Below are 23,923 nucleotides of genomic sequence, written 5' to 3' on the forward strand. Positions count from 1 at the left end.
TGCGCAGCTCTTGACCAGTGAGATTGCAGAATTTTCTTGACCTGTTTTATATTAGTTTTTGGTGTTGTGGTCTCCGGTATTTGAATCCACCACAGAGTCTGCACCAACACCAGTCCACATACTTCACATAGTATTTTCATTGACATCGTGAAGGTTTGCGCCCAACAACGATTACAACCAGAACAATCCACATCATGCAAAAAAGTAAGGGTGTATCAATTTAAAGAAAATATTGGCAGAAAATATACCCCCTTTATAGATTATGATGATGGCAAATTTCTAAAAATGGAAAGACATCACAGTTTCCTTGCTTAGAATTTCTCAATCCATTTGAAATATGTTTCCATTGCTGTCTATAGGCGACAACTCATTAACTTCTTCCATGAACACACAAGGCAGAAGAATCAATTTTTTTTTTTTTTTTTCATTAAAGCTGACCGCGTTTGGGCTAAACTATGTATTCAGGGAGTAATTTTCCTGGTATCGCAACACAATTTGCTATGCATTTTTACACCACTGCTACACAAACTAACTTTTGTGTAGCAGTTTTCTTACATAGAAGTGTACAGGATATCATTGAAGATATTTTTCATCAGCTGAAATTGCTAATCAAATTTGAGTTTGAAAATTATTCCCTGGTATTGATCAATGGTTTGGTTTCTTTCAAATTCAATGCTTGAATTCAATCAAGGTTGTGAACATCAAATGAATGACATGAGACCAACTGTCATATTGATGTTGAATGTCATTTTTCTTGATGATACGTGGATGCTGGAATGCCATTTCATGTTTATCCTTTCACATGGGCATTGAAGTCACCTCGGGGTGGACATTCAGACGCAGGAAATTGGGAAAAATCTGTGAGGAAATTGCATGCCTGTAGAAACGGGTGCAGAGGATGGGAGACGCGGGAGTGCCTTGGAGACCGTGTCCTCAAATTGGATGTTGGGAGTTCATAATGCCTCTTGTCTTATGTCAACACCGCGTGGGTTGCAGCACTTTCAAGGGACACCTGGCACACACACACACACACACACACATGTGCACACGAACAGACACATAAATGACTGTGGCCTGCTTTTTTTTTTGGAGCCACTACGATATTAGCACCTAGACACAGTGAAAGTTTGGTAGAAGAGCAGCGTGGGTTGAGCTTTAAAATAACCCATAATCCTATTTAATTTGTATGATTACACATCCTTCATGACTGAGCTTGCTAAAATAATTGTTTTTCCCTCCCTCCACACTAAATCCATAATATGCGTGTGAGTATATTCAACCATATCAGTGTGTCTGCAAAATTCAACAAACATTACATTATCTTTGAACTCCTCTAATAGTGCCATCCTATATGCATTGAAGAGTGCTGTAGAGTTTTCATTTTTCTCAGGGATTTTATTTTTAAATAGAGGGATACAAAAATGTAAAAGACAAAAAAAAAAAAAACCCAGGCAGAGCACACATATTTTGACCCATGCGCACATACAGACACAGACACACAGCACAATCACACACAAGCACACACACTTGTCCCAACACCTATACACAAATGCATGTACACGTCAAGGCTGTTTTAATGGTCATTCAGTAATTAATAACAAACTGCATAGTGACAGGTAATTCAGGTGATAAAAAGTTAAACAATGAGCCTGCAATGTATACAGAAGGTTGTAAAACCACTATGTACCAGAACACTTTATGCCCTGTGGAAAATGGTTAGTGGGTTGCAGAGTCCAGCACAATAATTTTCTTTTTATGAAGTCCTGGCTATGTCTCCTGGATGTTATCTTGAGTAAGCCCAGACCCAAAATACCAGTAAAGATAGATGAAAAAAAATGAAAATGAATTGAATAAATAGATTGATTTATTATTGCATGAATGAAATAGATAGATAGATAAATAAATAAATAAATACAAGAATGCAAGTGTAGATTAGTGTGTAAACATGGAGTGAAATATTGAATGAATAAGTAAATGAACAAAGGATTAGATCGATAAATGAAAATAAATTCAGTTAAATGATAAAAAAGAAGCAGTTGCATCTGTTCAACAGGATTCATTTACTTTTCAAAAGTATGTATTATTTTTAGTCTACAGTATATTTACAGAAATCTCCCAGATCCCTCTTGAAGATTTTTTTTTTCCCCTCCTGAACAGCACATGATGAACAGTTTTAATTTACTGTCTTATTGTGTTTGGTCATGCAAGATGAAAATGGTGCTCTCGATTTACATGTGAAGATTCTTTGAGCACTCTTTCCGTCCGCCTGACATCTTCAATTGACAATGCATGCTTCACCAATCTTTAAGTTCTCATTCAAATTCCACTCCATTTGATGGATACTTGGCATGATGTTTTCTAATTCGATCGATAAAAGGCTGAATCGACTGCTTCGGGAGCCCTGTTTTCGTAGTGTTTTATTCTTTGGGAGATTTCATGATTTTATTCATTTTTTTTTTCTCCACCAAAATGAACCAGGCCTTCAATATGAGCAGTACCTTAAAAGCAGCATCTGTTCTGATATACAGTGTATATTCTTCAGCAGCTAATGTATTATTGGCAAGCTACTGTATTGCATTCGATATACTGAGCGTCAGCTAAGCCGGCATTACTATTACGCAGTCCAAGAGTATAACGTGCACATCGCTTTGTTTGTCATCTGTTCATATTTATTGCATGCGACAGCCTTGTCTGTAGATGGTCATGTTGAGGGTAGTCTGTGTGATTTGCACGCCCCCTTAAAAAAAAATAATAATAATCACCTGCAAGGGCACCACGTTTTCTCCGTGGAATTCGACAGCCAGTATCAGCATACAATCCACTGCTGAGATTAACACCCTCAGCTTCCGGATCCAAAATTAAATTCTCAGCCTGATTGTACAAACTTAAGATGCTCATGTTGCACATATTTTGAAATAAACAATCGTGATTTGGCAAAAGGCGGGGAAATGTCAGATTTGTCTGTGTAGACTTCCAAAGTACCGGTAATAGATATCATTACCACCAAATCTGATGTCCAAAGTGTGGGATTCTAACCAGTATTATACGAGTGTTTTTTCTCAAAAACATTGTAAATAAGTTCTAGAATTCCCTTGATGAGCATTGAATTTTGCAATTTTCTTATTCATTTCTTCCAGTTTATAAGGGGAGAAGAAGGGAAGGGAGAAGGAGAGTGAAAGAGAAATCGAAGTGAGGAAAAGAAGAGCAGTATGGATGAATAATTTTAGTTTGTAGCGTCGATAAATGTGACACCAGTGATGAATTCATTCTGAAAATGAATCAGAGTGATGGTGAAGTTGTCAGTCTGCAGTTCCCATTGATCCTATTTCATGTAAGTGAAATTCAGTTCCAGATCTTCCAAGGTCATGTGACTTTGAATGCTGATATGGGAGACTTTTTTTTTTCCCCCCTCATCCATTTTTATTCATTCTGGGAGGATGAATGAAGACCCGGCCCTCCTTCATGTTTGGTTCAGTAACAACATAACTGGCTCTTTTTTGCCCTCTGGTTTAGGCAAGATGTGATGCGATTCAATTGGTAATGCGATCATCAGGCATGATGGACGGCGGATTGGGTGACAGCTTGGCTGGGGGCCATGGATTAATTCAGATCAGCTGATCCAGCGGAGTGGGTAATGTTTCGCCAGTGTCCCCTTTCCGTCGGACTGAGAATGGGCGCTTTTCTCACCTCCCCCACTGTCCTTAAACACCACGAGGAGTAGACTCTCATGGGCTCGGGCATATTACATTTCATCAAATCCAGGTAGCTCTGAAAAGCTGCATCACCTTGTTTTCCGCGCATGACAGAATTTCACTTTATCTTTTATGTGCCAAAATGGGAAATTTTATTACCAACAAATTAGCATCCAGTCCACCTGGGGGTATGTTGCTGAAAGCCTATCTGCCATCAAAATAAGAGATTGTTTTGGTACGGTTGGTGACTGTACCCGATAGCAAATCAATGGCTAGATAACAGGTGCTGAAAAATCAAGCAGGAATGGGATATCTAAAGCAGCCAGACATATCAAAATATGGGAATACGCAGGCCACAGAATTCAATGTCGGATGATTTGTACATATTTGGTAGCAGCTATTCCACAAAGGCTTATAGTCTGTAGGATGTTGTTTTTTTTTGTGTGTGTGAAATGCATTCAGACATGATGTAATATGATAATTCCACATATGAAATGGCAGGAATTGTATAGAAATAGCAAATAAGCAAACCTTTTGTTTTTGCATCAAAAGAATTGTATGTAGAATATATATTCTGTTGATTTAGCAGTTATTATTCCTTGTTACAAAAAAAAGTGAATTGCTGAATTATTACAACTTGAAGGTAGTGTGATGTCAGAGGTACACTTTCTTTTGTTTCAGTTCATAAATATTGACATAAAGTGGAGATTTTTCCATGCAAGTCAGAATGGAAGACTTCAGAGGCCAAGTCCTCATCACCTCATGCAATTTGTTGCTTTGTTGTGCCTGGTGACCTGTGTCCTGATATGAAGCAAAATAAAAAGTTCCATCACCTCATATGTTAGCATATTTTCTTATAAATTTATCTTGTTTAATGCTGATCATTTTTCCAAGTACAGTTAGCTTGAACATGATGCTGAGTTTCCCTTTAAACTCTTGACTGCAATTCATTATATCCCACATGAATTGTTGGCTGTATGTGCTTATTTTCTGACACAAAACATTTTGTTCCTATTTCTTTTTTTTTGGTCTGTCAGACTACTCAATCTATATTGGTCATAATTTCATGCATTGTTGGAAGGCATATTGATGTAACCTTTTGATCGTGCACGCGAGGAACAGCCCTGGAAAGGGCGCTGTGCCGCGGAAAAGAAAAACTAACGTTTGCAGTCGACTTGCTAATGACATTATTGCATTTCTCTCGTCCATAATACTCAGCCGACCTTGTCATGGCTGTGTATGGCAGTGTGAAAAGCTCGATTGCCTCCTACTTCCTCCGTGGAATTGTAATTTGAGTTAAAGGACCCATGCCATACAAATGCATGTTGACTCATGTTGATTCATGATACCCTCGACATCACTTTAAATGACACTATTGCACTTCTTTCATCCATAACATCTTAATATTTTCCATGTAGAGTACTTTAAAATATTTTCTGTGCTATTTTTTTTTTTTTTTGGTCTGATTACTTGGATCCACCAACAAGAAATCTTCTAATCAAGATTCTGTTTGATGACATCATCAATCAATTATTGCTATAAATGACCTATATGATTAACCAAAGACATTGGAATGTATCTTCTAAATCTAGCATTACATGCATTTTTTCTTGCAGTGGCATTTGTCAATCACAATTAAATTAATATGATGAGGGCATTATAGATTAACACATTTCAGTGGGCATTTACATTGCCCAGGTCCTTTAAAGATCTTGTTCACTATTTATGAGTGGTGGTCTATTTAACTTGTGTCTGGGACTCTGTTGTGTCTGCATTATTAATTCCTCTTGAGAATTCTTCAGATTCGAATCCAACTGATGACTACAAAGGCTTTTCTTGCTACCTACAATTTTTCTCTTATGAAATTTACAGTGCACTATCAGTTTGCATGTGGAGTCCGTATGCCAATGCGTGTCGGTAATGAAATAAGCAATATTTTGTTATCTCTGTTTGTTCAGGCCTGAGCAACACTTATGAGTATGTGTACAGAAAATTAATTTCTGGAATTATGACTGTATAATTTTTACATTTGTATTGGCTTCTGTTGTAACTATTCCCAAATAATGTAAGAAAGAAAAGTTTTTTAAACTGTAAAAAACAAGTTCAAGCTTAGTTGGTGAATTTACTGACATATTCAAATTATTGAAATTTCTGGTGTCCTACTGATACTGTAATGGTCCATTCAAATTAACCTTTTCCATCTGAGCTTATTGAATTTAGTACTTAAAATTCTAGTTTTCATGCATTCTCTGCAGTTGTATTAATAAAGACATGTGCAAGCTTCTTGTTTTCAGGAATAATCATATTCATGGGAATGAACAAAAATCTGCACAATGTGCATACCAGTAATTCATTTGCAGATAGGTCTGGAAATAACTGCAGCCTACTAAAACGCATTCAATTTGAATTTGCCTACACAGCAGTGGAAACACTGGGAAAGAAACACACCCATATGTTCAAGGAAAGTGTGCTATAATTCTCTGATTTATTCCAGAGGGTTGTCTTGTTGTAAAAAATTGATGTAACTTTTTTTTTTTCTTTGATTGCTGGTCAGGAGATGACCTTCTTACCAGTGATCTTCCGTTGCAAGTAGGAGCCGCATCGACATAATCCAGATTAGGTTGCACCTGGTAGAGTCAGCAAGAGTCTCGCTGAAGGAGCTGTTGACTTATTTGCTCTGGGAGACGGTTGCTATGGAGACAAGTAGTCTAGCCAACAGGGTCTGGTAGCGCACTTGACTATCCATCAGACTGATGGCGGCCATTACCAAGAGTGTGAAACCCTCGGATGGACTGTGATTAAAAGTCTGCATTGTGATGGACGTGTCGCTTTGGCTATTTCTGCCAAAAGAGAGAGATTGGCTGAAGTCGGCTACTGTTTTGAAAGGAGTAGTTCCCCCCCCCCCCCCATGTATGCCATGTACTGCTCAAATGAACAGCAGTTGACCGTTTATTTCAGTTGTGCAATGCGGTAATTTCTCACCTGTATCTGCTGCATATATGATGTGCATCGATTGTTTAAAGTAAATTTTGAAATAAGTCCTGAATAATTTCATTAGACGGTCAATGGAAGTACTAATTTTGGAATTTGGGAACATTTATATATGCTTGCCAGTTTAAAAACAAACAAACAAACAAACCTATATGATAGAGAGCTTGTAATCAGGTTACAGGAAACAAAGATATGAGACTGAAAAGGCTGTGGCTTCAAACATGAATTGTGAAGGCGATAGCAGCTTTGCATTCTGAAAGGAATGATTTCTGTGTGTATTGACATAAAAACAGTCACTACTAATATCGCCTCATCTTGATTTGATAATCAATGCTTCCAAACTCCCACATGCCCCTCTCCCTCGACTTAATCTTTTTCATCACATTTATTGCATGAGATTGACTTTGTTTTGCCTAAATCTGTTATTGAACTTGCTCAGGCGAGCTCCAGGCAAGCCTGTGGAATTGCGTTGTTAGTGAATTTGCAGGAGATTTTTACAGAAATAAACTTTGAATTCAGTAGTTTATTGAGTTGTCAAGGACAGAAGAAGAGGGAAGGACAAAAAGGTCTTGACTGCAATCATTCTCACTTAACCCATTGAGGACTGTTCCCGAGTATACTCGGGCAGGTGTCTATGGGAAATGCATGTTGTGTCAAAATCAGCCTGCCCTCAAAGGGTTAAGTGTGACAGGGAGTGGCTTCCCCCAGAATGACCCATGCTTGCAGAATTGCATTATTGTGCTAAAAAATCAAGCCAAATTGTTCATTACTGTGATCTAAAGTAGCTTTCTGTGATTTTTTAGTGAATGAGCATTGTGTTTACATATCACTTTTCTTATGCACAATTGGTGTCATCTTCCTTAGATGTGAAAGTATTTTACTATCGGCGAAGATGTATCAACAGTCAGTAGTCAAAATATTATTCCAGTTTTCCTTCAGTGGTGTCCTCCGACACTTAAGCCTGCACAGTCATGTCCTATTTCTCTCAAATATTTTTTTTTTTTTGATATGCAACTTTGTTTACTGCATTCAAAGAATAATCCTCCTACCCCCTATGCTCAATTTTGACACCCACATACCCCGAACAACTGATAATAGCACTTTCCGCTAGGTAGTACTCAGCAGAAAACCAAAGATACCTGTTGGGCATGAGGAGAAAAGTGCTGAATTTAATGCACCGGTGTTAACCAATTGTGCTACTTGCTCCTTGCCAGCCATCCACTCAAGCATTTTTATAAATAGCTCTGGAGGGCATGCAAAGAGCCATTTCTAGTGCTACATGGTGTGTCAAAAAGGTCTTTCTTGTGAATATCTATAGTGTGTGCGTGTGTATAATTAATGTATTTATATATCCATATATTCATATATGCATGTACTCATATGTTTATATATTTGTATATTTCTATATTTATATGTATATGTGTTTGTTTGTGCTGGTAAGTCTGTGTGTATCTGTGTGTTGTTACGACCAAAATCACTCTGAGAATGACCGCACAAAAGAAACAATCAACTAATGTTCAGGCGGTTTATTAACAGTGATATTGTGGGTACAGACTCGTAATCAGTTTTTACATCAGTACAATAATGATCAATAAAACACTTATAAATCGGTAATGGAATCACTTACATTCATTACAGCCAAGTATGTTAAATCACATAATCCATGTAATTCCCATGAAGTGTCCAGATACGTTGTTCGATGCACAGATGAATGATACCTCAGACGTAAATCCAGAGGCGCAGGTTGTGATAATCCTCAGTATTAATCCGGGGTAAAGATCCAGGATATACGTCCACAGCAAAACGTGCAGAATCCAAACGTTATGACGACCACGTCCAGTTGATGCGTTGAATGATGATTCACTTTATAATGTCCAGCAAGGAATCCAGCCCGTCACAGCTTTGCCGTAACAATGTCCGTTGACACTAAAATATGGAGTCTATCTCCAATGAAGGCAAATTAATTCTCTGCAGGCAAAATGTCTCCCAGGCCTTATCTCCACAAACACAGTTTGTATAGCAGGTCAGCAGGTAACACAGGACTGACTATAACAAGTCGCTTCAGAGCCAGAAGTGACGTAACTCTCAGAGCAGAGGTGTTGGGTACTCTGCCTACCTCAAAATTTCTCCGGCTTATATACTATCCATTCACCCCTTTCTAGTACATTCTGTAATCATTTTCTCCAACCTGGGGCCACACACCTGAACATACTAGCAAGTAGAAATTCCAGGAATCCTGAATGACTCACTGCCTAACTATATGCATAGCATCATTGCCAAAATTAACTACCAATCACATTGGGCTACAGGGACAGTGCCTCACTCAGCCAAATATTATGTAAGCACTTCCTAGAATTTTCTGGAATGGGTTAAATCATTCTAGATTGAGTGAGCTATAATGTATTTCCTGTCACATGCATACATGTACTGTAGCTACATTGTATATATTGTATACCACGTAGAAAATTCTCCACTGATCTGGTCAGCCTGTATGTACTATATCTATATCATATAGAATGTTCTCCATTAATCTGGTCACCCCGTGTACATACACATTAAAACAACCATGCATACAGCCTTGATACATGTACATAACTACTTGTGTGTACATTTGTGACAGTGTGTCTTTGGCTTTGTGTTATAGATGTATGCAATACGGTAAAACAGGCCAGCCTTGCATTGTTGGTGCAATGGTGGCTGCACACACATTGTTTTTATCATGACCCCAGTGCAATGCAATCATGCATGAGTTTCATCTGTTCACAATCCACAACTGTCAGTTTCAGTTTATATGCCTTTTTTTTCTTTTTTTTTGGAAGGGGTTATGTCTGCATATCACATTTAAGATATGAATGGAATGTAAATCCATTGATAAACACACATCCTACATAAACATACAGCTCACATGTCCTTGTTGGAGAAAAAAATAAAAGACCTACCTTAAAATGGAAGCATTTTGATTGCATGCTCTCCTGTTTTACATGGTCATAAAGTAAACATTTTGATGTGCCTTTGTCAAACATCAGTATGATGATTGTGATTCTGATTTAAGATGTCTTACACTGTTCTCTCATTTTGACTATAAAAAATCGCCACAGTTTGCCGATCAATACAATTTCTGGGACATTTAGTATGTTTTCTTCTGCAATCCCAAATAAGATATAGTTTTGAAATTAAATTTTATTTAGCATGCATAATATACACATGTGTTCCCATTTTTTTACCCGAAATTTGAATCTAGCTTTAAGTATATAACCTTAACTGTGTATAGGAATGTTGTTTTGCAATCTGCAGAAATTGTTAGTCCTGATATTTTGGCCTTTCTCCATCTCATCTTACACTATTTTCAATTAGAAGGCATATAAACTGGTAGCATTTTATCATTCTCAGATGGTGATACTCAGATGGTGCTTTTCGTGTGACGCACCCAGTCTTTGTGGCATTGTACTCACAATCAATCTACAGTGCAGAGCTTTCTGTTTGACTTCCGGCATGCATGAAGAGGAGGGAATGGATGGGGTTTTGGGGGGAGGGGGAGGGGGAGGGGGGTGTAGGGCTCTACCAGATGGCTGATGGCGGTGACACAGCCTCCTCGGAGGCACGGAGGCAGGCACATAAATAGCAGATTATCTCATCAGAGCCCTCGCTTGACGTCATTGTTGTCATCTTCGGCACACACGCGAGAGGCTTGTCTCACAGCCCCTACTCAACTCAGCTCCTCTCACCCTGCCCCTTCTTCCTACTCTCTTCCTCTGGCCTTCTCTCTCCCCCGCCCCTTTTGCACACTCTCTCTCTCTTTTGCCGCTCGTGTTTAGCTCACTTAAGCCTTTTTTGCTGTAATGACCTATAGCAATTCCTTATCTTCCAACCATCTTTTCGCCATCTTCCATCGTGAGTCGGGCCTCATGCCCCAAACTTTTTTAACGTCGCAATCTTTCTTCTCATACAGTCATGGGCCATCTTTTATTTTTCACTGAACATTGTGTGAATCTCCCCTGAGGAAAGATAATCTTAAGTTGTTCATGGATGCACTCTTACCCCAAGGAACCCAGGGATGAGGCCCCAGCGATGATAAATACTGTAGAAGTGGAAATTGTCACCGCTTGGAAATTTTTGCCCAATTTGCACAACCAGAACCAAGTGCAAAAATAAAAGCACACAAATATTTTTGCTTGTTAGATGTTGCAGTTGTTAATGTCTTGATTCTGCAGAATTGAAGACACGCAGAATTCATTCTACCTGGCTGAGTGCAAAAAATGACTCACATAAAAATATCCACTTTTACAGTAAAAAACAAAACAAAACAACAAACAAATCTTGAACATACACAGAGCATGACAGAGCCAAGTTTGGTATCTGGGCTGGTGACGCCACTGACAGAGGATGGCCCCAAGGTAACCTCATTTGTTTCCAAGGTAGCCTCATCTGGTTCCCAGGTGGCCTCATTTGATTCCGTACGGCACCTTGGGGGAATGAGCACTTGTGTTGATAGGGAAATGAATTACTTTCTTCATATTTATCCTTATTCATTTTATCTCCCCCTTTTCAGCTCATCAAGGCTGTGTGGTTCAATGCTGATGATTGTCCTGCCTAAACCATTGCTCGCCCTGCTTGATTTTTTTTTTTTTTTTTTTACTTTTGGAGGAATTCACTGATAAATCCTACTCAATTAACAGCAGTGCACCGTTAGCTGTCATTGGTAATGGAATGTCATGCTCTGATACAGAGTCCAGCATATACATGTTCTTAGTGAGGTAGACACAGAACCAACGCTGCTTAAGATTTTTCCATCTTACGAAGAAAATAACGATATTTTGGCCATATCTCAAGAGCAAATAACTCCTGGGAACATAGTAATGATGATGATGGTGATGATGATGATGATAATGATGATGACGACGACGACGATGCTGCTGACAATGCTGATAAATGGTGATTACCAGTAGTGGTGTCATTTTTTAATATTTTTGTCATTATTACGATTGCCATCATCATGTCTATGTGTATCATTGGTTACATCATTGCTACTATTTCTTGATCTAATTTTATTTCATGTAGTAGATGTAACATTATCAGTAATTGTATTTAATGTGCAAGCTCACTTTCAGGATTATTGTAGATACTCCCCCTGCCCCCCCACCTTGTGTCTACATGGCAAGCATTAGAACCTGTTCTTGTGCCATCAGCAAACTATGGCGAGTCTGCTCAGCAGGCCAGGAAGAAAATGAAGATTTTTTTTTTCCCCTGATGGTGAGAAAAGTGGCAGTGATGTCTCAAAAATACGAGGGGGATTTGATGATTGGATTTGAGTTTCCGTTCAAGGTTGTCGGTGTAATGAATTTCCATTTGGCAGCATTTCCTGTGATATCGTTGGAAAGTAATTACTGTTTGGACAATGCTTTCTTCTCTTTTTTGTCATTCATTCATTCTTCTTCATCTCGAGGCGTGGAGAAATTACTTTGTGGAAGCTCATCTCCTGTGATGTTATTTGTCTGTTGGAGATGAGGTGATTGAAACCTATCAAAGGAGTCTAGCGTCCACTCTCTGTCACCATCTGCAGTTTTTACTTGACAATGCAGACAGTGTGAACTTCAGTATTAAAGAGGAATGAAACCCAAGTATGCATGTGCATTGAGTGAGTGCAGCAATATTAGTAGAACACGATAGCAGAGTTTGACAAAAATCGGATAATCTGCCGAAAAGCTATGATTTTTTTAAAGTTGTTTTGCAGCCATCACGGGATGAGAAGATTGATACAGTTTGTGATGTCACATATGGAGAACAGAGTAATGAAAATAAAAAAATTTCCACAAAATGTCATCTTTAATGGAAAGTGCTCATTCCCATGACCTTCTACTGACGTATGTTAAAGATATATTATCCCCACCCCCTTCTGAGAGGAAAGTCTAGTACTCTTCCATTATGCGAGAAAAGTGAAAGTATGTTGAATTTTCTGTATATTTTCTTTATATCATATTCCATATGTGATGTCACAAAATATTGTAATCTTCTCACCCAGTGATGGCAGCACCAAAACTTTACAAATTCATAACTTTTGAATGGATTGTCTAATTTTTGCCAAACTTCGCGGATGTATTCTACCAATATTGCTGCATTCCCTCAATCCACGTATATTGATTTAAGTTTTATTCTCCTTTAGCAGCAACATGCCAAACTCCTGTAGCCCAAGTATGCAATTTGTTAGATCAGTAATTGTGTTTGATAAAAGAGAAATGATAACTCAGTCTGAAGTTGCTTAGGAAAAGATAACTTCTGCTTTATGACTCTTTCACAGTTTTTTGTCATTGTATTTTATTGACAAAAAACAAAAAAACAAACAGTAAAGGGTGATTACTTCCAGATATTTCAGAAATTGTTACCCTGTGGCTGTGGTCACACTGGCAAAACTTTGCACAGTATTGCAAGCATGAACTTCAACTCCCGAAAAATGTCTCTCTAAACTTCTTGTGAAACTTCCCATTCAGACTAGGGAAAATTCCCAAACCCCTGCAAATCTTTGCAAAGTTTATGCAGTATGAACACTTGCAACTGAAACTTTTGCAAAGTCACCTTACCAGTCCACTGCCTATTTGCGGTGTTGCCTCAAAGTACATGATCATCAGGATTTATGTACGTGAGTGCATTAATTGCTTACCTGACAATCAGTAGCTGTCAGGTGGCACACACTTTCTTCTTGGTTGCGCATACATACCACTGACCCAAATTTTGAGAACTAAAACTTCAAGGAGTTTGTCTGCTGGTGTAAACAGACAAGCAAACTTTGTGAAGAGTTCTCAAAGTTTTGCCAGTTTGCCTGTGATTTGAAAGAAAAGAAAAAAGATGCAGTATTTGCTACATTTATTTATTGATGATAATCAATCGGTAATTTTTGTTCACACACAGATGCAAGCCTTGTCTACTTCACTTTAGAATATGAATCAGCATGGCGATGGCATGATCACACTGAAAATAGTCAAACCAGTTTGTATCAGTTGGGGGGGGGGGGGGATGTTGACTTGGTGTTCAGCTTCTAGAATCAACTCAGCGTCCAAAAATAGCTAACTGATGTGTCTTCACTGAGGAAAGGAAAGAATGACATCATGTTCTTCACAAATTTGGAAGAAGATATAAATGTAGTCTGCAGGTGATGCAGCCAGCTTTGTGAATATTTTGTGAAAATTTCTGATGAATAGTATGACATCATATTATGAAATTATGTATCAACATCCTGCATATGCCATATATTTTTTGAGTGCAATATTTTGCATAAAAGAACTTTCATGTTGACTTTGGAAAATGGTTGAAATTCATGATTGAGAATGACAGTGATATAAACTCCTCAAAAAAAGTTCTGCAAGTCCAATTTGACGTAACATATTTTTCTCAAAACTATATCATTTCATTCAGATGTGACATCATAATAAAGCCTGATTACTTAGCTTTAAAATGGCATCTCACTTGCTATGACTGGGTATTCCTGGAATGAGCAGTATGACTGAGTATGAAGAAAGACCAAATGTGAAATGTTGCAAAATAGAGCTAACATGTTATGTCAAACAGTGTAATTCCCATTTGCTTTGTCGTTTCGGGGAAGGAATGTGCTTGAAAAGAATGCATTGTGAGATTATCATTAGATTCCAGGCTTCATCCATGAATTAAAAATTGCAGTAGTATCTGCAGACTAAAGTTAAACATAAAGGTTGACCAAACAGTCATCTAATGTCTAGGGATTGGGAGTTTTTGAAAGGTACTGTCATTTCAGCATTGCTTATTCCAGTGGCCTTTTTTCATTAAAACTGTACATTATCAAAAGCAGAATTGTTGTGACTTTTCACTTTTGATCTGTCCCCATACTCAGCTGTTTTGCACATTCCAAGAATGCCCAATCATAGCAAGTGAGGTGTCATTTGAAAGATAAGTAATCAGGCTTTCTTATGATGTCACATTTGAATGAAATGATATAGTTTTGAGAGAAATATTGTACGTCAAATTGGACTTGCAGAACTTTTTTTTGAGGAGTTTAGTTAATGAGAAAGAAGTCCCCTGGTATTATCATTTTACGAGAAATTTTGGAAATTTCCCCACCTTGGAGACCATACTTCATGCACTTGTGTTATGGGAGACAGTTTTGCAAATATCGGGCAACTCATGAAAGTATTAAAAATCAAAATACTGTGAAATATTAGATGGCTTAGACAGTTTCTGGTATGTGATTGGTCAAGAGCGCGTCACATGATACTGTTTGCGAGGATCGCAAATGTTATATTTTCCCAGCTCGTTATATTTCACCAACTGGTCAAATGAATATATTTTTTCCATGGGTGTCGCCCTCTTACGGTTGAAATAAGAACAATTACACCAATATAAGGGTGTGGGACCACATCGGTAACTGGGACGAGCAAACGATTACTATCGATATTACACTGCAGTCTGGATCGATATAATCTGTTCCCACCCCCACCCCCCCCCCCCCTCACACACACACACACACACACACACACACACACACACACACACACACACACGATGTACGTGAGAGAGTAGACGGCATGCAGGGCGCGACGCGGAGTAGCGTCATGCGCTAGGCTTGCCTGGTTTGGGGTAGGTACCGTACCGATGTACCGTTGTACATGCACGTATCACTCGGCCCGCGATGAAGTTTGGATTCACACTTCCAAATGGAACCCCGTTTCGTCTAGTAAACGACGACGAGCTCGATAAGAATTTGGAGGATAAGGATTCTAACTCCACTAAACATCTCCTAAAACAAGCGAGTTGATAGTCTGTGAGACATTTTGTTCAGTTCAGTTCTTAGAACGAGGACAATTCATTCATCTTTATTGACGTAACTTATTTAGACTAGTCTAGACCTTACTGTTGGCCTAACGTTACAACGAATAAGTGGAGGACTACGACACCGAATAGACTGGTTTGCAAATCACTGTGTTTCTACAATGTTCATCTCTGCAACAGAGGAAAAAGGAGACTGATTTTGAAATTGCTGCAGATTCCTGATGACAGAAGGTAGGCCTAATGTTGTAATGTCTATACCGGTCCTGGCACAAGACAAATTTACTAAAAATCACGGGGTTGAAAAGATGATGCACTGGACATGGGGAGCCAAATTGATTCTAACGTTAGATCTAAATTAGGCCTAGCCCTAACATTTAACAAACATTAGAATCTAACTGTTAGGCTACCTGTAGATCTACTACGAAACAAATGTCAAATGATAAAAATTGCCCAGTAAGCCATAACGTTAGGCCTAAGAGTAAAGTTGAAATTGTTTTGTGAGTAGGGTCCTAGACCCTAGAACATCTGCTGATATCTTTTGGACCTGAGCCTAACTTAACTATATTAAAGCGTCGTTACTGGACTTGAGCCTAACGTTAGTAGGGCCTACTGTCGTTAGAGGACATGAGCCTAGTCGCCGCTGTACAAAATCGCGACAGCAGCGCGCACACAGCGTCTGGTCGGGCTAACATGAGCGTATATAAACGGTTAGGCTATGCGTCGTCAGTGTAGGCTCTTCTGTAAAGCATAATCAAGGGCAAGGCCATCTAATATAACAGATATCGACTGGTAGGGGGTGGAATGTAACAATCTTTGGAACGCCAGGGAGTTATATTTTCCCTCGTGATCATATTTTCCCTCAGCGCTGCGCGCTTCGGGAAAATATAATCCCTTGGGAAAATATAACTCCCTGGCGGTCCAAAGAATGTTATATTCCACCCCGTACCAGTCAATATCTGTATAATATATTACATCTACAGTAAATCACATGCAGGCAAAGTATAAATACATTTAATCTTTTATCCACCCCCACCTGCATACAGTGCTTACAGATTTAGAAAATGCTGCTATGCATTGCACTATGCCCTTTCAGTATCATTAGCCATTGTATATCAATGACATGTTTAGAACACATGTACATGGCTACAATATATTACTCTTTAATGGCTCAGAAGTTTTGGCTGTTGCCAGCGTTGCTCGAGCTGTTTTTTGTAATGGCGATTGATGCTTCGTGGTGTCCATTAGGAATGTGTGACATCAGAGAAAAACAAGCCAAAACAGCAAAATTACAGTGTTCCTGTGAGTGTGGGTGAGTGTGTATGGTGTATGTCTGTAAAATGTGTCTGTGAATGTGAATGTACAGTGTACGTCTGTAATGGTATGTGCGTGTGTGTGTGTGTGTGTGTTTATGGGTGTTGGGATTTGCCACTGGGGCTTGGATGTATATCATCTTCCAAAGTAAATATGTGGTCGCCGCTGTTTCCTCAAGTAAGTCAAATAGACTTGGCCAACCAAATGACACTAATATTACACATGGTATATGGTGTACTGTATTTGCTCTTGTCATCCTTAGACATGTATGTGTATACATGCCAATATCAGTTTTACAATTTGTAGGTGTATAAAACAGCCTTAGATAGTTTTCCCATGCTATTTCTCTTTCCTTCTTCATCATGATTTATCTCTCATTTTTGAACATTTTTTTTCTTCATTAGAACATTTCAAAACATTTAAGTGCCAGTGGGTGGAGGTAGTTTGTCAATAATTGACCAAAACTGAACACCAGCTGTTCCAATTCTTCATTCTGTTATCACTGATGCGTGATCAATACTGGTGATGATGATGATATGTGTATCATACTACAATGTTAAAGTTGCAATTCCCCCCCCCCCCCAAAAAAAAGCCATAAGTTTGTAATGTAAATCAATTCATGTCTTGGTATTGGATTAAAGGGATAGTACAGTATTGGTGGAGGTGAGAATTGGGCTTCTAACTTTTTGCGAGATACCAAGAAAACACTTATGATATAGTACAGAGCATAACATTTAAAGATGAATTCAAAGTTTATTTGATGAAAATTGGGTTTGGAATGACTGAAACATCCAAAAACAAAGTAAAACAAAGCGATCGTAATAAAGTGTGGGTCCCACACTTCATTAGAATCGCCCTTTTTTGGATATTTCAGCCATTTCAAAACCAATTTGCATCAAATAAACATTGAATTCCTCATAGAATTACAAGCTCTTTCATGTTTCATAAGAGGTTTCTCATTATCTCACCCAAAAATGTTAGAAATCTGAAATTAGGTCTCAACCAAAACTATATGATCCCTTTAAAAAAAAAAAAAAAAATTAGAAGGTCCAAGTTATGAGTTCCTCACATATTATAACTCACAGTTTGAAAAGTTAACTAGCCACAAAATTGCAAGAGCTGGGTGATTGACACCTTTCGGCAATATCATTTATATAGAGCTGTAGCACATGTAGTCACCTGTAAGGACTGTCCAGTGTCAACACTGCCTCTATTGGTGGGCCAGTGGAATATTATTAACCCTTTCACATCTGCTCAAGACAGCACTGGAGCAGCAAGGTGTGATAAAAATACCAAGTGACAACAGAATTCAGTTTTCTTGGCTGCATATACGGGTCAGATGTGTGGCAGGCAGGCATTTCTGAACACGTGTACGTACATCGTATAGAGGCACTTTGCATTTTATTGATCCCGCTAATGGGCAAGATGGCACGTTGAGATCAAGATGGCGTACGTGCTTCATAAATCCTTGCCAACACTAGAGATTTAAGGAAGACTTCTCTACTCTACACAATCTTTTTTGATCATCAAGACTTGCTAAAAAAAAACAATGATGATAAAATAATAATAATAATAATAATAATAATAATAATGATAATAGTAATAATAATGATAATAATAATAATAATAATATTAGTAATAATGATAATAATAATAATAATAATGATAACAGTAATAATAATGATAATAATAATAATAATGATAATAGTAATAATGATAATAATAATAATAATAATAATAATAATAATAATGATAATAATAATAATAATAATAATAATAATAATGATAATAATAATAATAATAATAATAATAATGATAACAACAACAGCTACAACAACAACCAAGCAAACAAATGTGTAAGAGAAAACTGAAGCCAGGACCTAGTGGTAACCACTTCACATTCAACTCTTGACCTACTCAAGCACAAAAACACACACACACACATGACCTGAAGCAAGCAATAGGCCTACATAGTTACATATCTGTGCTGTCTCCCCCTCCTTCCTTTCCCATTCTTTTCCCCCTCTATTCCTTTTTTTTATTACTGCGCGTAAATGTGCAGGATAGATTTATCATCCGCCTTCCTTAATGAGCCGCAGATTAGATTAACGATGGATCTCTCGAGAGGCGCAGCGAGTTGGGTGAGGATAGCCTCTTCCTCAGGGAAAGTCACCCCTTGATAAGGTCATTGCTCAAAAACACTCAAAGAGATGTTTCAGACTTTACTAAGAATTTGTTGGTGAACCTCATTTATGAAACACGCTTCCCAATGTGTGTAAAGTTACCGTGTTCAGATCCTGACACTGTCGACCGCAGAATGCAGAGACATTCCGAACAAAGTTCATGACCCGTCACCTAAAATACATAACTTTTGATGCTCATTTGTTGCAAGAGTATACATGTGTACATCCACAGAACACTGCAGAGTGTGAATGCAAAAGCAAGCTCCGTAACCACCTAAATTGTGTTGCAGAGGTTAAGCCGTTCATTACGTAGTGCAACATCCACCAAGAATCATGCAAAATCTAATCACAAAACACATCTGGATCACCATCGGCCGAGTGTGATTTACGAAAGACATTTTGAGAGAAACACGACCCCGCCTGGTTTGCTTTCAGGCTTGCCAAAAATAACTCCATTAGCATGAAACTTGTGTCTGGACATGTCGGACAAATGTCTTCACTCGGGAGTGTGAAACACCTCTGAGCTTCTCAGAGAAACCTGTGGAGAGACGCAGCATAGGCGTGCACCCTAAATAGAAACCAATCTCTTTTCGTGATTGCCATGCTGTAATTGCCAGGGGTCTGTGTGCAACCTGTGCTGCCAATATTGGCCACCGACGTCCAGGACCGTTGGCAAGTGATTGAAATTTCAGACGGCCAACGGTGCGCTGGCACTCAATACAAGATTGCAAATATTTCTTCCATCATTGTTACTTTTTCATGTCATTTCATAGCCCTGTGACAGATAGTGTTCCATAAATCAACAGAAAAAGATATCACATATGCGTGCACTGATTTCATCCTCATAAGGAAGAAAATATTATCTTTCCTATAGTGTTTGCAAACTTCAAGAAAGGTAACACCATGCAGGAAAATCTTCATTATTATGATGTGGCGTGCTGTTACCCAGGGTGCTGTCATACCCTGGGTTACACCATTGCGCAGCAGCTTGTGTGAGATGTACAGTTACAGTTACACATTGCTATTAATCATGGCGGCCAAAGTTTAGCAGTCGGTGAGAAGATTCCAATGCCAATTCTGCACAGTTATGATGTGTTACAATAAAAATGATGATTTTTTTTAAAATAATCATTATAGGGAATGATGCAGAAAAAGATAGGCTGGCGTATTTGATCTGTGCCCCAGGGTACCAAGAACCGCATCATATAGCAAACATTATAACACCATATGTGGAAAAACAAAACAAAAACATGTTATCTAATGGTCCCATGTACTCTTATCAAAAGTGATAGTTATGAGTGTAAACAGTCTTCAACAAGCTTTCTTTATTTTTTCCTATTCATTATGCTGGTCCACATAATAGGAAGACATGGAAGCTCTCCTTAACAACAATTTGAACACATGTAGCAGGTTTCTCTCATAATAAATTTCTGTTACCCAAACTGCTGTGAGATTCATATTATAACGATGTTTAATGATTAAAAAAAATTAATCAGTAGAAACAAGTGTCATTTCCCATGAAACTGTCATGTGTAGTCCTACACGAGGTGTGGTTTGTCATCCCCACACTGTGTTGAAATAAAAAGTTGACTGCTTGTCACTCGTATGATCCACCCCCTCATTCTCCCTGCCGCAGCTGGTTGCAAAAATCCTGCTTTAGGCGGTAATCCTCTCTGCTGTTCTTGCTGATATTAGTACGTTAATTGCGATTACTTCCATTCCTGAAATCGCTGGTATGTTCTTTTAAAGTGTAACCATGTGTTAAAAACATTGAATTACTAGCTGGCTTTGTGGCATTGGTATTCTAAAACCAATCAGTGTGACATTTAGTTGGATTGCAGGGGCTGGTCTCTTATTAGAAGAAATGATGGTTGAACACAGAGATGTCTTATGTGTTTGTGCAGGGATCAATTGAATGAACATACATAGTGCTGCAGTGAATATTAAAATACACATGTTCATTTTCTGTATTTTCATGTGTGTTTGTGTGTGTGTGAGAGCTGAGAGAAAGACTCTACTTTTTTTCTAATAATATTGACATTCTATGATGTCTACATATTTAGTGAGGTGAAGGACCTTTTCAACGATTGTCGGAAAAAAAGATGTGAGAAAAATTTCTGCAGTAGTCTTGAAAAGTGAATGAATTATTTTAATGAATTGTAGATATTGAAAGCAACTTCAAAATGCAGAGTTGGCAAGATCAGCTGTTGTGAAAATAACAGAGTATTCAAGTAATGATTATTTGTAAGTTTTATGCTTTGTGTAGTGCACTAAAATATTTCATCAACATTTGTTTTTGTATTGTTTTTTCTTTTTTCATCATGTTCATCTCCAGGTGAGAAGCTGGACTTAAAAGCAGTTGAGACCTTGGAGGAGGTGTTCAAGAGAGTCCAGTTCAACATCATCGACGTCGAGGGTACAGGCATGGATGATGAGGTAAAGTTTTTTGTTTGTTTGCTTCCTGTAACTTGGAATAAACAAAAAGCATGTTCCCTTTGTTGTTGTTGCTATAAATACATTCTTCTTTTATATCAAGTTAACCACTGTTCCCTTACATTGCCAATATGTTCTTCCTCTTTCTGTGAATGTCACATTTCATACTGTATCATGTGTTGTTTTATACTGTTAAGTGATATATGGATCCACCGAAAAACAACCCTGACACTGATAGTGGTTTTTCTTTTAAACCATATTGAAATAGATATAACAAAACAAAAACAAAAGCAAAACAAAGCATGCCTGTATAACAAAATATATGATGCTGCACTGAATGTCAACCATGATGTTATCTTAATCCCAGATATCCTTCCTTTACCAACCTTTTTCCACTCTGGAACTTTTTTTTTCCTTTCTTTCCTTTTTTTTTTCTAGAGGATATAGAACCAAAAGGAGTTGTCATTTCAAACCCTGCCCAGAAATACAGTACTAAAAATACATAAAATGATTTCAAATTTTTTATTGTTAGTGTCATACATACGAGGTCGAGAATTTAACTGCATGTTTCATTCAACCTGATGAATGAATATATTAGGACAAACTATTCAAATGAGTAGATTCTGAGCAAAATGATAGTATGGTACAGTTCGACCTCGATTATCCGGCCATGTCGGGACCGGCGCTCATCCAGATAAGCGATTTTGGCCGGATTGGCCGAATATTGTGACTTTTACAAAAGCTGACTCTCCTACCTCGTTCGTCTCCCCTAAGTCCCTGTAGAAGAGTTCTTGTGATGCCTATAGTTGTTGGGGTTTTTTTTCCCCACAAAGGTCAGAATCTGTGAGGCACAATAACAGGATCAAGTCGATGCAAACCAACTTTTCGCCTTGAGCACTTGGTTTCATCTGCATATCAAGGTGTGCCGTTGGATGATGGGAGTTAACTTGTTCCCTACTAGTGCAGAAATCTCCATAGACTCTGGGCAGGAACCACCAGTTTTCAGTAGACAATGACTTGATTTTATTTCCCACTTGAGATACTAGAATGTAAGGTCCACCTTAACAAGACAAACAAAACAGCCAAATGTATGTTACATTTCCTTATCTTGGCACGATCTCTTTGATGTGTATGTCAGAATTTTTGCATTCTTCCCTTTGCCACACTCGCTGCACAGCCGTGGGCACAGTTCTTCAGATCTTAATCATCAACAACAACAACAGACATACAAACTTGTCATTGATTGAAGTCATGATAAATCAGGGATTATGTGCCTCATAGGCATTTGTCTTGGACAGTAGTCGTTATTTCAGTGATCAATAATTAGTGACTCTCTCACGCACATTTCCGTTCAAGTCCAATGCATTGAATCATACTAGTGTAAATACATATTGTTCTTTGCACCTCTTGAAAAATAAATCCGTATTTAAAAAGACAGCTGAACAATTTCCAAATGTTGAGAGCATGTATCCATCTCAGTTCAACATTTCATATCAACAATACTGGTAACTAGTCTCAACATATGACTTCCGGGATGATTTGAAGAGTTCTACATGAATTTCTTCCCTAGCAGCAGGAAATGTGCCAAAAATAGGATATTTCATCTTTTTTTTAATCATACACATTATGAGTGTGATTTCACAGATATTCATGACACAATCAATGCCAACACACCAAGATTAGTTTGCTAGAGTTTTGTGCCCAGTGTGCCTCAAATGCACAAAGAATTTGTAACTTTGCTGTCAGTTAGTCTGGAGAAACATATTGTATGGATGCATGGTATGTTTATGATGCACCCACTGCTGTGAGAAGATCTTTTATTCTGCAGAGTGGCACAACAAAATCTTATTATTACCTCTTCAGCTTGCAATTACAGTCTAAATCCTGACAGGCAAACCATTTCCCAACCCACCAAACCCCATTCGTGATCTCAATTTTCAGATAATCAAACATTGTGCTCTGCAGCGATATAATTTCACCTAATCCCGGTGGAACATCAGGACACAATAGGAAAGGCTGTGACGCAAAAGGGAATTGCTCTGAGCCGTTTTTCTACAGTGATTTGAGTCGTGACGCCACCAAGTGAATGACGGTGGACTAGAATTGCCACATTACCTGTCATATTTGCAATTAGATGCCAGACAATATTACCACTAATCACATTTTCTCTCCTTTTTTTTTCACTTCTGAACTCTTACTATTTCATGGAAAAGGAAGCTGATATTTTAATTAAGATGACTCCTCTTTTCTTGCCAGGTTACTCTCTGTTTATTACCTCCGCCAAGGGGGGAGGTTATGTTTTCCTTACCGTTGGTTTGTTTGTTAGTTAGTTCGTTCGTTTGTCCGTGTGCAAAATAACTCAAAAAGTAGTCAACGGATTGAGATGAAACTTGCAGGAAAGGTTTAGAATGACACAAGTAACAAACGATTAACTTTTGGTAGTGATCCGAGAATTTTTGGGGAATTTATGAAGGATTTTTGATATTTAGGCAGGTAGGGTCAATGAACTTGGGAGTTCAG

General features: G+C 38.2%; 1 protein-coding gene across 1 annotated transcript in view; it reads left to right on the forward strand.

The window, feature by feature from the left end:
- Positions 1–23,923, forward strand: part of LOC140227593 (uncharacterized) — a 127,856-nt gene that overhangs the window by 83,615 nt on the left and 20,318 nt on the right. The window contains exon 4 of the mRNA XM_072308045.1: positions 21,306–21,406. Within this exon, the coding sequence (XP_072164146.1) occupies positions 21,306–21,406 (101 nt within the window). The remainder of the gene's footprint in view (positions 1–21,305; positions 21,407–23,923) is intronic.

Source organism: Diadema setosum, chromosome 1, assembly GCF_964275005.1.
Source record: "Diadema setosum chromosome 1, eeDiaSeto1, whole genome shotgun sequence".
NCBI lineage: Eukaryota > Metazoa > Echinodermata > Echinoidea > Diadematoida > Diadematidae > Diadema > Diadema setosum.